This window comes from Crocuta crocuta, unplaced genomic scaffold, assembly GCF_008692635.1.
Source record: "Crocuta crocuta isolate KB4526 unplaced genomic scaffold, BGI_CrCroc_1.0 scaffold234, whole genome shotgun sequence".
NCBI classification, from domain to species: domain Eukaryota; kingdom Metazoa; phylum Chordata; class Mammalia; order Carnivora; family Hyaenidae; genus Crocuta; species Crocuta crocuta.
The window spans coordinates 2,235,164-2,251,509 of NW_027529647.1; the positions used below are offsets into that span (position 1 = coordinate 2,235,164).

The 16,346-nt window shown below is 52.2% G+C and overlaps 1 protein-coding gene across 10 annotated transcripts; it reads left to right on the forward strand.

Annotated features, from left to right (window-relative positions):
* Positions 1-1,443: 1,443 nt before the first annotated feature.
* On the forward strand, positions 1,444-16,340 carry SRRM2 (serine/arginine repetitive matrix 2). 10 transcript variants are annotated; one of them, XM_077762555.1, is made up of 14 exons: positions 1,444-1,715; positions 2,596-2,703; positions 2,874-3,038; positions 3,208-3,285; positions 4,211-4,273; positions 4,370-4,402; positions 4,612-4,662; positions 4,850-4,942; positions 5,593-5,782; positions 7,080-13,768; positions 14,510-14,797; positions 15,883-15,996; positions 16,056-16,166; positions 16,251-16,340. In XM_077762555.1, exons 1-14 carry the CDS (start codon positions 1,474-1,476, stop codon positions 16,258-16,260), a joined length of 8,235 nt encoding a protein of 2,744 aa, XP_077618681.1. In that variant the 5' UTR covers positions 1,444-1,473; the 3' UTR covers positions 16,261-16,340. The 10 variants fall into 10 exon arrangements, 9 of the variants coding, with proteins under 9 accessions (XP_077618681.1, XP_077618682.1, XP_077618683.1 ...); XM_077762556.1 differs by having other exon boundaries at positions 16,059-16,166; XR_013334744.1 differs by lacking the exons at positions 16,056-16,166; positions 16,251-16,340 and adding an exon at positions 15,088-15,759 and having other exon boundaries at positions 15,883-15,971.
* The last annotated feature ends 6 nt before the right edge of the window (positions 16,341-16,346 follow it).

The window sequence follows — 16,346 nt, forward strand, 5'->3', positions numbered from 1 at the left end:
TACGCGGTTCTGGAATTGGACAATTTCCCTTCCGTTCTCAATATCCTCATACTTAAAATTTTATTCTAGTATATTTTTCCAGGTATTCATATGCTGTTTTTTCTGGTATTTTAAAAACGTAGGCTTCTTTTTTATTCAACTTTATCTACTTTTGCTTATTTTTCATTAATTTCTCCACTTGTTCCTTGGGGATTTTGATGGGCTAGTTTTCCCTCACATATTTATTCTCTGTGACGCTGTCTTGGACAAGATGAGCTGGAGAAAGAAAGTATATGTAGTAGGAGAAAGGAATAGAATGTGTGTAGCTAAACAGTCTAACCAGAAAAATGGGGGGTTGTGGGCTCTTCAGAGCCATGCTGGGGTTGGGACAGGTTGTGAGGATAGAACCTTGGTGTAGGAGGCACAAAGAGAACATGAGAGAGAGAAGGCAGGTCTGGAAGAGAAACACTAGGAAGTGAGATACAGGGGACTGATAGGGAAAGTTGACAGTTTTGCACTAATGAAGGGGGGCTATGAAGAGTGTGGGGGTCTCTGAGTAAGTTTAGGGCAAGGAACATAGAAGTGGGTATGGGAACAGTTGGAACAGAGGAGGTTTGTTTGATCAGAGCATTGAGTTGAAAACAGGTGATGTTTAAGAGGAGCTAATGAGACTTGGGTGAGCTGCAAATCACGTGAGAAAGCCTATTGGGAAAGAAATTAAAGGTGTAAGATATCAGGCAGGGTAGTTGATAGCTTATAGATATTGGGAATCAAGGAAATGGCCTCACCTCTGGGAGGTAAAGTACAAGAGGATTATGTATCCAAGGTTCTTGTGTTTCTGATATGCATGCTGGCTTTTACTCGAGTGTGAGGCTGCATGGGACACTGAGTTCATGTCAGGAACCAGTCAGGCCCCTGTTCAAATACAAAGGGGTTATTTAGTCTGTTATTTATTTTTGTTAGAAGGTAGTGTGAAATTCTTAGGTCAGTTCTTAAAAGAATCTTTGGACTTGGGACTGTGGGCCTGTAGGTGCCACAGATCTGTGGTGGTGTTTGTGTTCTCTTTGGAGGTCTCAGTTGCCAGATGTTAGAAATCAGGTTAGTAGGTGGAGACATCACTTGTGCTTATTGGGGCCAGAGGGGAATAAAGAGACAGGAGAAAATTGAGAGAAGGATGTTTCGTTTCTTCTGAGCATGGAAAAAACATCTAGGTGCAAACAGAAATGGACATGGCTCTTGCCCTTTGGGGTAAAAGGCTGTAAGAGCTGGGCTGTGACTGAGCGGAAAGAAAGTATGGGAAGGGTAAGGAAGGGTTTTTGTTAGAAGACCAGGACGATTATGCAGGTAAAGGAATTTAGTGTGGAAATTCATGTTGAAATAGGGGTGAAGAACAGGGATTTGGGTGGTGGTAAGTGGTTAGTTTGGGGTCAGGGGCCTGACCCGTGTTTCCCCGCTCCCCCCCAGGAGCGGTGGTGCCCCCCCGGGCACGGGGCCATGTACAACGGGATCGGGCTGCCGACGCCCCGGGGCAGCGGCACCAACGGCTACGTCCAGCGCAACCTGTCCCTGGTGCGAGGCCGCCGGGGTGAGCGGCCTGACTACAAGGGAGAGGAGGAACTGCGGCGCCTGGAGGCTGCCCTGGTGAAGCGGCCTAATCCTGACATCCTGGACCACGAGCGCAAGCGGCGCGTGGAGCTGCGATGCCTCGAGCTGGAGGAGATGATGGAAGAGCAGGGGTGAGGGGAGGGCTGGGGGAGAGCCAAGCACTGAATGAGTGCAGAGCTGGGGGAATCAGGTGGGATGTAGGGAGCTTAGGGCTTGTTGAAGAGGCCTGGAGAGGAGATGTCGGAGGGGAGCAGGTAAAGGAATTGTAGCAAATCGAGAGGAGGTAAGGGACAGCTCAAGGTGGGAGGTCAGGAAACTGTCTGCAGCAAGAGAAAGCCTCAGGGAATTTGAATTATTAAGATGAAGACGCACTGGGAAAGCGGGGAGCTATGGAGAAACAAAAAAGTGCTTTAAGGGGAGAGGTGGGAAAGCAGGTAGCAGGCAAAAGAGCTGAAGTATAACGTGATGGGTGTTGTCATTGGTAGAGAAGAGGAAGGCAAATGGAATTAAGGATTGAGGCCTTGGAAAGTAGTGAAGGCAAGAAAACAGGAATTGGAATAATATCTGGATCAGAGGGACCATGGGTTGGGTAGGGAAGTGAAATTTTGGAAAAGGAGGGCAGTTAGAAAACCTTTTAGAGCAGTGGTTTTCAAACTTCAGCAGTGGCACCGTTTTTATACAATGCACTTTATTTTGGAATCTCAGGAAATACCTGTTGTTGAAGGTGGGGAGTAGCACTTGGAACTCTGCCTGCTTAACTTTCCTCTTTGGCCCCTGGAGTTTAGCCTGTTTAAAATCCACTGTTCTAGAGGCTATAGAAAGTGGAGGGAAGAAAGATAACAGTGAAAGATTAGAAAGATTTAAGAGAAGGGCCCTTTGGGTGACAGTGAGTGAAAAGTTTTATGTGTGCATGGAAAGGGAAGGGATCCTCCTGGGAATAAGGAAACTTTAAACCTGGGACTGGGGAGAGTGCCTAGTCAAGCTCTAACCCTGCAGGGATTTGTTCTTTAGGTACGAGGAACAGCAGATTCAGGAAAAAGTGGCTACCTTTCGACTCATGTTGCTGGAGAAGGATGTGAACCCTGGGGGAAAGGAAGAGACCCCAGGGCAGAGGCCAGCGTGAGTGTTTTCCCTGTCGCTTATTTCCTCTGGACTCCACTGCTTCTGCTGTTCTCTCTTCAACTTCCTCCCTGCTCTTCTTTTTCCCAGTCCCATTTGGCTGCCTAGGGTTGTGTGAGTGACTCTTGTTCTTTTCTATTTCCTTTTCACCTTTGCCTCTTTTCCCCCAGGGTAACTGAGACTCACCAGTTGGCAGAACTGAATGAAAAAAAGAATGAGCGACTCCGTGCTGCCTTTGGTATCAGTGATTCCTATGTAGATGGCAGCTCTTTTGATCCTCAGCGACGAGCTCGAGAAGCTAAACAACCAGCTCCAGAGCCTCCCAAACCTTACAGGTACTGAAGGTCAAGAAACCATGTCAGTTTCTTTTCCTGCTTCTAAGCACTCTGCACTATTTAGGGATGAGGGGGACTATTCCCAAAGTGTTCAGATTTTGTTTTGAAGTTGAAATGTCTAAGACAGTTGATCTTAGCACTCATCCTGTTGCTTTTCATCTTTCTCTAGCCTTGTGCGGGAGTCCAGCAGTTCTCGATCACCAACCCCAAAGCAAAAGAAGAAGAAAAAGAAGAAAGATAGAGGACGGTAAATTAATTGAAAGTTACTTTATTATTATTATTTTTTAATTAAAAAAATTGTATTTTTATTTTTGAGAGAGAGAGAGACAGGGTGAACAGGGGAGGGTCAGAGAGAGAGGGAGACACAGAATCTGAAACAGGCTCCAAGCTCTGAGCTAGCTGTCAGCACAGCCCAACGCGGGCCTTGAACCCATGAACCATGAGATCATGACCTGAGCCGAAGTCGGATCAACCAACTGAGCCACCCAGGTGCCCCAATTGAAAGTTCCTTTAATAGGCAGAAGACCAATTCTGTTGTTTTTTTCTCCCCTCTGTAGAAATAGAGAATTCTTGCTTTTAGGAAGCAGGAGAGAGTTGCCAGATGTCAGGGAAGAGGGAGTTACCATTTAGGTTTCAGTTGGGGAAGGAACGTCGTGTGTGTGTGTGTGTGTGTGGTTTTTTTTTTTTTTAAATGTTTGAGAGAGCAAGAGAGAACAGGGGAGGGAGAACAGGGGAGGGTCAGAGAGAGGGAGACACAGAATCCGAAACAGGCTCTGAGGTATCTGTCAGCACAGAGCCTGACGCGGGGCTCGAACCCACGAACTGTGAGATCATGACCTGAGCTGAAGTTGGATGCTTAACTGACTGAGCCATCCAGGTGCCCCTGTCTTCTGTTTTTTCATCGGGGAAGGGTTGATTCTTCAGCTTTGCCAACTAAGAACTAACCGTTGACATTTTGAGTTACTGGGATTTTCTTTTTTGTTTTGAGGTTTGTTCCTTTATGGAGGAGGTACTTCTGCTTCTTGGAGAGTAATTAAGCCCTGGGGTTAGGTCTGAGACATTGATACTGTTCGTGTTTGTTGATTTAGAAACCTTTTTTCGGGGTGGATTATAAGTGGGAAGGTCAGGGAAGGAGCCCAGCAGAATGACTTTGTTTTTTAACGCATCTTTAGCAGGTCAGAGAGCAGCTCTCCTCGACGAGAAAGGAAGAAGAGTTCTAAGAAGAAGAAGCACAGGTATGAGGTGGGAGTACGTGGAGTGATTGGAGAGTTTTGAGGAGTCCAGGCATAGGTACTGGTTTATGTGTTTTTTTCCTCCCTCCCCTCCAACAGGTCAGAATCTGAATCCAAAAAACGGAAGCATAGGTAAGAGCTTCTTGTGGCATTGGGGACATAGTGGTATGGAACGGTGAGCCAGTCTGGCCTTACCTGTTCTCTCGGGGGTTTCTTAGAGTGAAGCTCCGTTCCTCCGTCTTTTGCTGTCAATAATTGTTTAATTCCCTGATCTTCTTATTTCACTTTGGATTTTTTTTCTTAAAGACGGTTGTTTTTAATAATCTCCCTGTGTTTGTCAGGTCTCCCACTCCAAAGAGCAAACGTAAATCTAAGGACAAGAAGCGGAAGCGGTGAGTGAGTTTGTGTGAATTGGAGGGTAATTTGCTTATTAGCAAGTAGGTTCGGTGAAGGCTACCTGGTGGGGTTAGGGGAGAATCCGTTGTGTCCTTGACTGTGGAAGGTTGAGGTGGAGGGATGAGGAGAGCCCAGTATAAGTGTGTGACAGCACCCTGAGCTATGGTGGTGGCCTTCCTTCAGGTCTCGTAGTACAACACCAGCCCCCAAGAGCCGCCGGGCCCACCGTTCAACATCTGCTGACTCTGCTTCCTCTTCTGATACTTCCCGCAGTCGGTAAGGGGTGGTCCAGGAGGAAGGGAGGGAGAGGGACTTGTGGGTTAATCAATTTAATATTTATTGAGCGCCCACGGTGTGCTAGGCGCTGCACAGACCATTCGGAAGACACGGTCCCTGCCCTCTAGGAGCTGACAGGCTAAAGCAACAGGATGGACAGACATATACATTTCCCCTTCTCTTTTTTTTGTTTTTGTTTTTGTTTTTGTTTATTTTGTTATTTTTTTGTTTTGTTCTGATGTATATGGACTGCCAGAATAGGGGGGGTGGTGGTTTGTTCGTGGTGTCTGGGGGAGGAAGGAATCCTTACCCTGGCTTCCTTTATCGGGGAAGGCTTCCTGAAGGAGGTGGGCTCAGAGGTGAGTTGTGAATGAAGTGGGTAGGGAATGGGCAGGGGGGAGGGTTGGAAGGGTTGGGGGAGGTGAGTAAACGGGTAGAGGGAGAACATTTTGGGGGACTGTTGGAAGAAAAGGACCAAAGTGAAGTGGACTTGAATTTCCATGAATGATTTGAGTCAGGTGTGTAAGAGAAGGCTTCTTGGAAGAGGGTTTGTGTAGTCAGGAAAGGTGGATGGGAGCTGGGGAGGGGGTTCTCTGTTCTCCCCTGAGCTGATTTCTTTCCTCTCCCCTGCCCTCAATTACCTTCCTCAGATCCCGAAGTGCGGCAGCAAAGACCCATACAACTACCTTGACTGGGCGAAGTCCTTCCCCTGTTTCAGGGCGTCGAGGGGAGGGAGATGCACCTTCTAAGGAGCCAGGTACCACCAACACAGGGCAGCCTAGCAGCCCAGAGCCCTCTACAAAGCCGCCTAGCAGTCCTCATGAAGACAAAGACAAGGAGGTAGGTTGCAGCTTGAGTTAATGGATATTTTTTGCGTTGCAGAGTTAAGATGGGTGTTTGAAGTGAAGGAGGAAAGTAAACTTGTTTAGAGAAGTGAATTCAGGTTTTTTTTTTTTAAGGCATTTTTTATTTATCAAGGTCTCTTGTGTGTGTCCAAATTCTATAGAATTAATGGCCTACAAACTTCCTGGTTGTTTATAGGTTTTGCATCACTGTCCTGTTTATATATTTATGTACAATTTGAGTAAAGGGTTTCTTAAGTCATAATTTAGCATTATTAGAGACGTGTCTATACAGTTTAATTTTTGTTAAATGCTGGCTGTAGCTAACTAAAAATTGTCAACCCAGTGGGTTGCTGCCTGCAGTTTGAAAACACTACTCCAGAATGGTCTTCTCGGTACCTGTTATTCTGATAGAAGCTTAGGTCATGGTGCTTTGTTGCTTCAGCTACTATAGTATAATTGTTTTTCGTTAAATGTTTAGCTTATTTGTTTTTTTTCTGTGTTCTCCGGAGTTGTTTTTCTGAAGAACAAGTTGGGTCACCTCAGAGGCTTAATTTCTTTTTTAACTTCATGTATTTCTTTTATATTGAAAGGTTTTCGAACTTGGTTTCCTTTGCTTTTTGCGTACTTTCCTGTAATCCTATTTACATAAATCACGTTTTCAAATCTTTGTCTTTGCTCTTTTATTTTGCTATTTTTGAAGGGTGAAGTCAGATGCCTCATGCTTTGGGAAACTGCTTCGTTTTTCCATTTAATAAAAATACACTTTATTTTCTGTTGTGGCATTTTGTTAAGGTTATTCTAAAATGTAGCGTGTTGTTCACATTGTGTTTTTTTCTAGGTTATGAGACTTTTAAAGTGATAGAAGTGTATCTGTATCTTCGTATTGTCTCCATTGTCTTTTTTTTTTTAATTTTTAAATGTTTTATTTATTTTTGAGAGAGAGAGGGTGAGCAGGGGAGGGTCAGAGAGAGAGGGAGACACAGAGTCTGAAACAGGCTCCAGGCTCTGAGCTGGCTGTCAGCACAGAGCCGGACGCGGGACTCGAACCCGTGAACCGTGAGATCATGACCTGAGCCAAAGTCGGATGCCTAACCCACTGAGCCACCCAGGTGCCCCTCTCTGCTGTCTTTTGATAATGATGTTTTGTTAATGAGTACCTGTGGTGAGGAAAAGGACTAGTTGGTGTAATCAGGCGTGTAGAGGAAGAATTTCATTGGAAAGGATGTTAGACTCTTATGGGTGATAAGTTTTGGTGCTTACGTTCCTATCCATACTTTCTTTTCCATTCTTAGAAATCTGCAGTTCGACCTAGCCCCTCTCCGGAAAGGAGCAGCACAGGCCCAGAACCACCTGCTCCCACTCCGCTCCTTGCTGAGCAACCTGGCGGCTCCCCGCAACCCCTTGCAACAACCACCTTAAGTCAGGAGCCAGTGAACCCCCCATCTGAGGCTTCCCCCACCCGGGGCCGTTCACCACCTAAGTCTCCTGAGAAACCTCCCCAGTCGTCTTCAGAGAGCTGCCCACCATCCCCCCAACCTACCAAAGTTTCTCGACATGCCAGCTCTTCCCCTGAAAGTCCTAAACCTGCACCAGCTCCTGGGTCCCGCCGAGAGATTTCTTCTTCTCCCGCATCCAAGAGTCATTCACATGGCCGAGCAAAGCGGGATAAATCACATTCTCATACCCCTTCCCGAAGAGTGGGGAGGTCCCGTAGCCCTACCACTACTAAGAGGGGGCGATCTCGGTCTCGAACCCCTACCAAAAGAGGTCATTCTCGGTCCCGGTCCCCTCAGTGGCGTAGGTCCCGGTCTGCACAGAGATGGGGACGATCCAGAAGCCCCCAGCGACGTGGTCGCTCTAGGTCTCCTCAGCGACCAGGCTGGTCTAGAAGCAGAAATACCCAGAGAAGAGGCAGGTCTAGATCAGCAAGGCGAGGCAGGTCACACTCTAGATCTCCAGCTACTAGGGGCAGATCTCGTTCTAGAACGCCAGCCCGCCGGGCCAGATCTCGCTCTAGAACACCTGCCAGGCGCAGGTCTCGCTCTAGAACACCTGCCAGGCGTAGGTCTCGCTCTAGAACACCTGCCCGGAGAGGCAGGTCTCGCTCTAGAACACCTGCTAGGCGCAGATCTAGGACCCGATCACCAGTACGACGGAGGTCTCGTAGCAGATCACCAGCCAGGAGAAGTGGCAGGTCACGCTCTAGAACTCCAGCCAGACGTCGGTCACGCTCTAGAACACCAGCCAGGAGAGGGAGATCTCGGTCTAGGACACCTGCAAGACGACGCTCTCGCTCTAGGACACCAGTAAGACGAGGACGCTCTCGCTCTAGGACACCAGCAAGGCGAAGATCTCGTAGTAGAAGTCTAGGCAGACGAGGAAGATCTCACTCTAGAACCCCGCAAAGAAGAGGCAGGTCTGGTTCATCATCAGAACGGAAGAACAAATCCAGAACATCACAGAGGAGGAGCAGGTCCAACTCAAGCCCAGAAATGAAAAAATCTCGAGTTTCCTCAAGACGAAGCAGGTCTCTCTCTTCACCGCGGTCCAAAGCAAAATCTCGTTTGTCTTTGAGGCGGAGCCTTTCAGGATCCTCTCCGTGTCCTAAACAAAAGTCTCGGACACCACCAAGGCGCAGTCGCTCTGGTTCATCCCAGCCGAAAGCTAAATCTAGAACGCCACCAAGGCGAAGTCGTTCTGGTTCTTCTCCTCCTTCTAATCAGAAATCTAAAACACCTTCGAGACAGAGTTGTTCCAGTTCATCTCCTCAACCTAAAGTGAAGTCTGGAACACCACCAAGGCAAGGGTCTTTAACAAGTCCCCAGGCAAATGAACAATCTGCGACACCACAAATACAGAGCCGTTCAGAATCATCACCTGACCCTGAGGGGAAGTCTATGACCCCTTCAAGACATAGCTGCTCTGGTTCCTCTCCTCCTAGAATGAAATCTAGCACCCCTCCAAGACGCAGCCGATCCGGATCATCCTCTCCACAACCCAAAGTGAAGGCAGTAACGTCACCAGCCCAAAGTCATTCTGGCTCCTCGTCTCCAAGCCCTAGTAGGGTAACTTCTAAAACACCTCCAAGGCAAAGCAGATCAGAGTCTCCTTGCTCCAAGATGGACTCTAGATTGTTGCAAAGACACAGCCGTTCTAGGTCCTCTTCACCAGATACCAAAGTGAAACCTGGAACACCACCAAGGCAAAGTCACTCAGGGTCTACTTCGCCATGCCCTAAAGTAAAGCCCCAAATTCCATCAGGGCACAATCTTTGTGGGTCAAAGTCCCCATGTTCCCAAGAGAAGTCTAAAGACTCACCGGCACAGAGTTCTGGATCCTTCTCTCTCTGTCCAGGAATAAAGTCTACCACACTACCAGGAGAGCTGTATTTTGCCACCTCCTCTCTGCAACAGAAAGGACAATCTCAAACTTCACCAGACCCTAGATCTGATACTTCAAGTCCAGATGTGAAACAGAGTCCCTCTGAGTCTCCATCTCTGCAGAGCAAATCTCAAACGCCTTTTAAGGGTGGCCGGTCCAGGTCTTCCTCTCCAATCACTGAGCTGGCACCCAAATCTCCAATAAGACTAGATAGAAGTGAATTGTCAAGTCCTAGGCTAAAATCTGGAATGTCTCCCGAGCAGAGCAGGTGTCAGTCTGACTCTTTCCCGTATCCTGCCATGGACTCTAAATCTCTTTTGGGGCAGAGTAGATTGGAACATTCTGAATCAAAAGAGAAAACAGGCTTACTCCTTCAGGAGGATGCTCCTGTGTCATCTCCTGGACCAAGAGACAAATCGAGTCCTTTTCCAGTCCAAGATAAACCTGAGTTTTCACCAGTACTCAGAGAGACACCTAAAACCCCATCAAGGGAAAGAGGTGTTGGGTCATCCCCAGATATAAAAGACCAAAGTGCATTAGCTAAGCCAAGCCAAGATGAGGAGTTAATGGAGGTGGTTGAGAAATCCGAAGAGTCCTCAAACCAGGTCCTCTCCCATTTGTCTCCAGAACTTAAAGAAATGGCTGGAGGTAATTTTGAGTCCTCGCCTGAAATAGAAGAAAGACCTGCTGTGTCTTTGACTCTTGACCAAAGCCAGTCACAGGCTTCTTTGGAAGCAGAAGCCCCTGCAGTGGCCTCAGGTTGGAGTGGGCCACATTTTTCTCCGGAACATAAAGAACTGTCTAATTCTTCCCCAAGGGAGAATAGCTTCGGGTCACCTTTAGAATTCAGAAACTCAGGCCCTATTGCAGAAATGAATGCTGGATTTTCTCCTGAGGTTAAAGAAGATTTGAATGGATCTTTTCCTAATCCGCTGGAAACAGATCCGTTTGTAGACCTGAAAGAACAATCGACAAGGTCCTCTAGACGCAGCAGCTCTGAGTTATCCCCAGACGCAGTGGAAAAAGCGGGAATGTCTTCAAATCAGAGTGTTTCGTCACCGGTGCTTGATGCAGTACCCAGAACACCATCAAGAGAAAGAAGTAGCTCTGCATCTCCTGAACTGAAAGACGGTTTACCCAGAACTCCCTCAAGGAGAAGCAGGTCTGGGTCTTCCCCAGGACTGAGAGATGGGTCTGGGACTCCCTCAAGGCACAGCCTATCTGGGTCCTCTCCCGGAATGAAAGACATACCTAGAACACCGTCTAGGGGGAGAAGTGAATGTGATTCTTCTCCAGAACCAAAAGCTTTGCCCCAGACTCCTAGGCCAAGGAGTTGTTCTCCATCATCTCCAGAGCTCAACAACAAGTGTCTTACCCCCCCGAGAGAAAGAAGTGGGTCCGAGTCCTCAGTTGAACAGAAGACCATGGCTAGGACTCCTCTTGGACAGCGAAGTCGATCTGGGTCTTCTCAAGAACTTGATGGGAAACCCAGTGCATCCCCTCAAGAAAGAAGTGAATCAGACTCTTCTCCAGATTCTAAAGCTAAGACACGAGTACCACTTAGAGAAAGGAGTCGGTCTGGGTCGTCTCCAGAGGTCGATAGCAAAGCCCGACCTTCTCCTCGCCGTAGTAGGTCTGGCTCATCCCCTGAAATTAAAGATAAGCCGAGAGCTGCCCCCAGGGCACAGAGTGGTTCTGATTCTTCTCCAGAACCCAAGGCTCCTGCCCTTAGAGCTGTCCCCAGACGAAGCAGATCAGGTTCATCAAGCAAAGGCAGAGGCCCTTCTCCTGAAGGAAGCAGCAGTTCAGAGTCCTCTCCAGAACACCCACCCAAATCCAGAACTGCTAGAAGAAGTTCTAGGTCATCGCCAGAGCCCAAGACCAAGTCCCGTACTCCACCTCGCCGTCGCAGCTCTCGATCGTCCCCTGAGCTGACTAGGAAGGCCAGGCTCTCTCGTAGAAGCCGCTCTGCATCATCATCACCAGAGACCCGTTCTAGAACCCCCCCGAGACGCCGAAGAAGTCCTTCGGTGTCTTCCCCAGAGCCAGCTGAAAAGTCAAGATCCTCACGCCGGCGACGCTCCGCTTCATCCCCACGTGCTAAGACAACTTCGAGGAGAGGCCGTTCTCCTTCACCAAAGCCTCGTGGGCTTCAGAGATCCCGTTCCCGCTCAAGGAGGGAGAAAACCAGAACAACTCGACGTCGAGATAGGTCCGGATCTTCTCAGTCAACCTCTCGGAGACGACAGCGGAGCCGGTCAAGGTCTCGAGTCACTCGGCGGCGGAGGGGAGGCTCTGGTTACCACTCAAGGTCACCTGCCCGGCAGGAGAGTTCCCGAACTTCTTCCCGACGCCGAAGAGGCCGTTCTCGGACACCCCCAGCCAGTCGGAAGCGGTCCCGCTCACGTACATCACCAGCTCCATGGAAACGCTCAAGGTCTCGGGCCTCTCCAGCCGCTCACCGGCGATCCAGGTCCAGAACACCTCTGGTCAGCCGCCGTAGGTCCAGGTCTCGAACTTCACCAGTCAGTCGGAGACGATCAAGGTCCAGGACATCGGTGACTCGGCGAAGATCTCGATCCAGAGCATCGCCAGTGAGTCGAAGGCGATCCAGGTCTAGAACACCACCAGTAACCCGCCGTCGTTCAAGATCCAGAACCCCAACACGCCGGCGCTCCCGTTCTAGAACTCCACCAGTGACTCGAAGAAGGTCCAGGTCAAGGACACCACCAGTGACCAGGAGGCGATCTCGGAGCAGAACTTCCCCTATCACTCGCAGAAGATCAAGATCCAGAACATCCCCAGCCACCCGTAGGAGATCTCGATCTCGCACATCTCCAGTAACTCGAAGGAGGTCCCGCTCTCGAACCTCTCCGGTGACACGCCGCCGATCTCGGTCCCGAACACCTCCAGCTATTCGGCGTCGCTCGAGGTCTCGGACCCCATTGTTGCCACGCAAGCGTTCTCGAAGTCGCTCTCCCCTTGCCATCCGTCGCCGTTCTAGATCCCGTACTCCGCGAACAACTCGGGGCAAACGGTCCTTAACAAGATCTCCTCCTGCCATCCGAAGGCGTTCTGCATCTGGAAGTAGTTCTGATCGTTCTCGTTCTGCTACTCCTCCGGCAACAAGAAATCATTCTGGTTCTCGGACACCTCCGGTAGCGCTCAATAGCTCCAGAATGAGCTGCTTCAGTCGTCCTAGCATGTCACCAACTCCTCTGGACCGCTGTAGATCACCTGGAATGCTTGAACCCCTCGGCAGCTCTAGAGCACCTATGTCTGTCCTGCAGCAAGCTGGTGGCTCCATGATGGATGGTCCAGGTCCCCGAATTCCTGATCACCCGAGAACATCTGTGCCAGAAAATCATGCACAGTCTAGAATTGCACTTGCCCTGACAGCCATCAGTCTTGGCACTGCTCGGCCGCCTCCATCCATGTCTGCTGCTGGCCTTGCTGCAAGAATGTCCCAGGTTCCAGCTCCAGTGCCTCTCATGAGTCTCAGAACGGCCCCAGCTGCCAGTCTTGCCAGCAGGATTCCTGCAGCCTCTGCAGCAGCCATGAACCTGGCTGGCGCCAGGACACCTGCCATACCAACAGCAGTGAACCTGGCTGACTCGAGAACGCCAGCTGCGGCAGCAGCCATGAACTTGGCCAGCCCCAGAACGGCAGTGGCACCTTCTGCTGTGAACCTTGCTGACCCTCGCACCCCTACAGCCCCAGCTGTGAACCTAGCAGGAGCCAGAACCCCAGCTGCCTTGGCAGCTCTGAGTCTCACCGGCTCTGGCACTCCCCCGGCCGCTGCCAACTATCCCTCCAGCTCCAGAACAGCCCAGGCTGCGGCCCCTGCAAACCTGGTGGGTCCTAGATCTGCACATGCCACAGCTCCTGTGAATATTGCCAGCTCCAGAACCCCTCCAGCCATGGCACCTGCCAGCCTCACCAGTGCTAGAATGGCGCCAGCCTTGTCTGGTGCAAACCTGACCAGCCCCCGGGTTCCCCTCTCTGCCTACGAACGTGTTAGTGGTAGAACCTCACCACCGCTTCTTGACCGAGCCAGATCGAGAACCCCGCCAGGAGGCCCAGGCTCCAGAACCCCACCGTCTGCCCTGAGCCAGTCTAGAATGACCTCTGAGCGGGCTCCCTCTCCTGCCTCTAGAATGGTCCAGGCTCCCTCACAGTGTGTGCTTCCTCCAGCTCAGGATCGACCTAGGTCCCCTGTGCCATCTGCTTTTTCTGACCAATCCCGAGCTTTGCTTGCCCAGACCACCCCTGTAGCAGGGTCTCAGTCTCTCTCCTCTGGGACGGTGGCAAAGACCACGTCCTCTGCTGGTGACCACAATGGCATGCTCTCCGGTCCTGTCCCTGGGATGTCCCACCCTGAGGGTGGGGAAACACAGGCCTCCGCGGGGGCCCAGCAGCCTTCTGTATTGGCCGCCCTGCAGCCGGCAAAGGAGCGGCGGAGTTCCTCCTCCTCCTCCTCATCCAGCTCCTCCTCTTCATCCTCATCGTCGTCGTCGTCGTCCTCCTCTTCCTCCGGCTCCAGTTCTAGCGACTCAGAGGGCTCTAGCCTTCCTACTCAACCTGAGGTAGCGCTGAAGAGGTGAGGGGGCTTGACTTGCAGAACTGTTGGATGGGGCAGGTTTTGGGGAGGAGGGGGGTGTGGGGATGGGGAGGGAGCAGCTCTGTCCAGAGGCTCTTGGCCCTTTGAAAGAGGTATGGGGACCTTGACCCATCAGCTGGGGGTAGTAGAGAATGCTGGGGTGGGGGCAAACGGGGGGAGGAATGGGACAGATAAAAGTCTCCAAAGGTTCATTCTCTAGAGGATAATGATAAGTTTTCCGTCTCTACAGAGGACAGAACTAGAGGAAATGGACTTAATTTTACAGCAGGAGGGATGGCAGTTAGACCTCAAGAGGAACTCCCTGGGCTGGAAGGATCTTCAGAGGTCATCCCATCCCTCTCCCTGCCTCCAGGCAGGACGGCCCCTCCCCCAGCCAACCCGCACTCGCAGGGGCCTCCCCAGGCTGCGGCTCTCCAGGGAAGGAGACCGCCCAGCTCGGCTTCCACACCTGAGCCCAGGGGCCTTAGTCCTCCATCAGGGACATTTCTTGAGGTTTAGCCTTGATCCCTTGTGCTGTGGGCCCGGCCTGTTGCTTGTGTTAGCAGAGGTGGGGGCAGCTTGGGCCACTGCTCTCCAGAGAATGCGCTCACTGGCCCTCGGCTGAGAGCTCCCAGGGCCTTTCTCCGGCACCCCTCCCCCGCTGCCGTTCCTCCAGGCCAAGGAAGGTAGGGTCGGGGCTGGGGTGCTGTGTCTCCTCCTGACGCTCTGCTTCTCCCACAGGGTACCCAGCCCCACCCCAGCCCCAAAGGAGGCTGTTCGAGAGGGCCGTCCTCCGGAGCCAACCCCGGCCAAGCGCAAGAGGCGCTCCAGTAGCTCCAGTTCCAGCTCCTCCTCCTCTTCCTCCTCCTCTTCCTCCTCCTCCTCCTCTTCCTCTTCCTCCTCCTCTTCCTCCTCCTCCTCCTCCTCCTCCTCCTCTTCTACTTCTTCATCCCCCTCCCCTGCTAAGCCTGGTCCTCAGGCCTTGCCCAAACCTGCAAGCCCTAAGAAGCCGCCCCCCGGAGAGCGGAGGTGAGTGCAGCCTTGCTGGAGCTGGAAGGGGCGGGGTGTGGCCCTGGGCGTGAGATCCCTGCCGGGAGTCTCTGGTGGACTGTGGTGTCTGGTTGTGTGGGAGGAGTTGGGCTCTCCTCTCCCCACCACCTGTGCTGTGCCCTGTTCTGGCGAAGGGTCCAGGTGTGGGTGCTCCAGTCAGAATTGTGGAGTCCTAGGTTCCTTCCTCTCCCCGCCCCTGACATGCAGCCTGCTTCCTGCTCCCTGTCCCAGGGATTCTAGTTTTTAAATTTCCCCATTGCTCCCGCCAGGGCTCTGGTCTGGCCACCGTCATCTTCTCCCGACTCTGTCCACAGCCTCTTCCCTGTCTCCCTGCCTCCACGCCATTCTCTTCCACACGTAGCCAGAGGGATCTTTCTAAAACGCACATCTGGTTACTTCCCTCCACTCCACAAATCCTTCCGGGACGCCCTGTGGCCTGCAGGATAAAGCCCCACCTCTGCGGGAATGGCGTGTGAGGCTCTTCACCAACTGGCCTTGCCTGCCCTGTGTTCTCCTCTCCTGCCCGCCCCCACACATGCCCTGTGCTCCAGCCACACCCAGCGCCTTGCAGTCTAAGGAGAACCCCATGCCTTTGGACATGCTGTTCCTTCTGCCTGGAATTCCCTTGTCCGCCTGGTGAACTCCTCGTTCTGCAAGACTCCGCTCAAACAGCACCTTCGAGAAGACTACCCTTCCCCCCCTTCCCTGCCCCACGTCCCTTCCCCCCCGGGTCCCCAGACCCACGTATATTGGTCCTTGTGGGGCTGCTTCCCATACACGGGGCCAAGCGGGCCTCCCTTGGCCCTCCTCCACCACCAGACTGAGCCCCTCCAAGGGCAGGGACTGTCTTTTTCTTTGCATCCCCCGCTGCACCCCGTGCCCTGCCCAGAGGGGCACTCGGTGGATGGTGTGCGGGCGGATGGGTGAGCGAGCAGACAAAGGTGGGTCTGAGGCTGGCCCTGTGTGGTGTGAGGTGTGGTGGTCAGGACCTGGGGGGTGGTCCTGAGTGCCGGCTGGTGGGTTGGGAAGAGCGTGGTGCTATCGGGGCTTCCTCTGCTCCCCAGGTCCCGTAGTCCCCGGAAGCCAATAGATTCCCTCCGAGATTCTCGCTCCCTCAGCTACTCGCCAGCGGAGCGCCGCCGCCCTTCGCCTCAGCCCTCGCCGCGGGACCAGCAGAGGTAGGGGCTCGCGTGGGTGGCGCGCCCGNGTGTCGTCTGACTGGCCTGTGTCGTTGCAGTAGCAGCGAACGGGGTTCCCGCAGAGGCCCGCGTGGGGACAGCCGCTCCCCTGGCCACAAGCGCAGGAGGGAGACGCCCAGCCCCCGCCCCGTGCGGCACCGCTCCTCCAGGTGCGTCCTTGTCCAGCTCTTGCGCCCGGGGACCTCCGGGGCCGCCTGGGGCTTTGGCGCTGATGGCCGTCTTCTCTGTTGCAGGTCTCCTTGAATCTCTACGGGGGGAAATCCCACCACACCCCAAGTTCTGGAGCTGCAGGGAGTGCCCCCTTTCCCCAGCAGAGCGGTGGGGAGGGG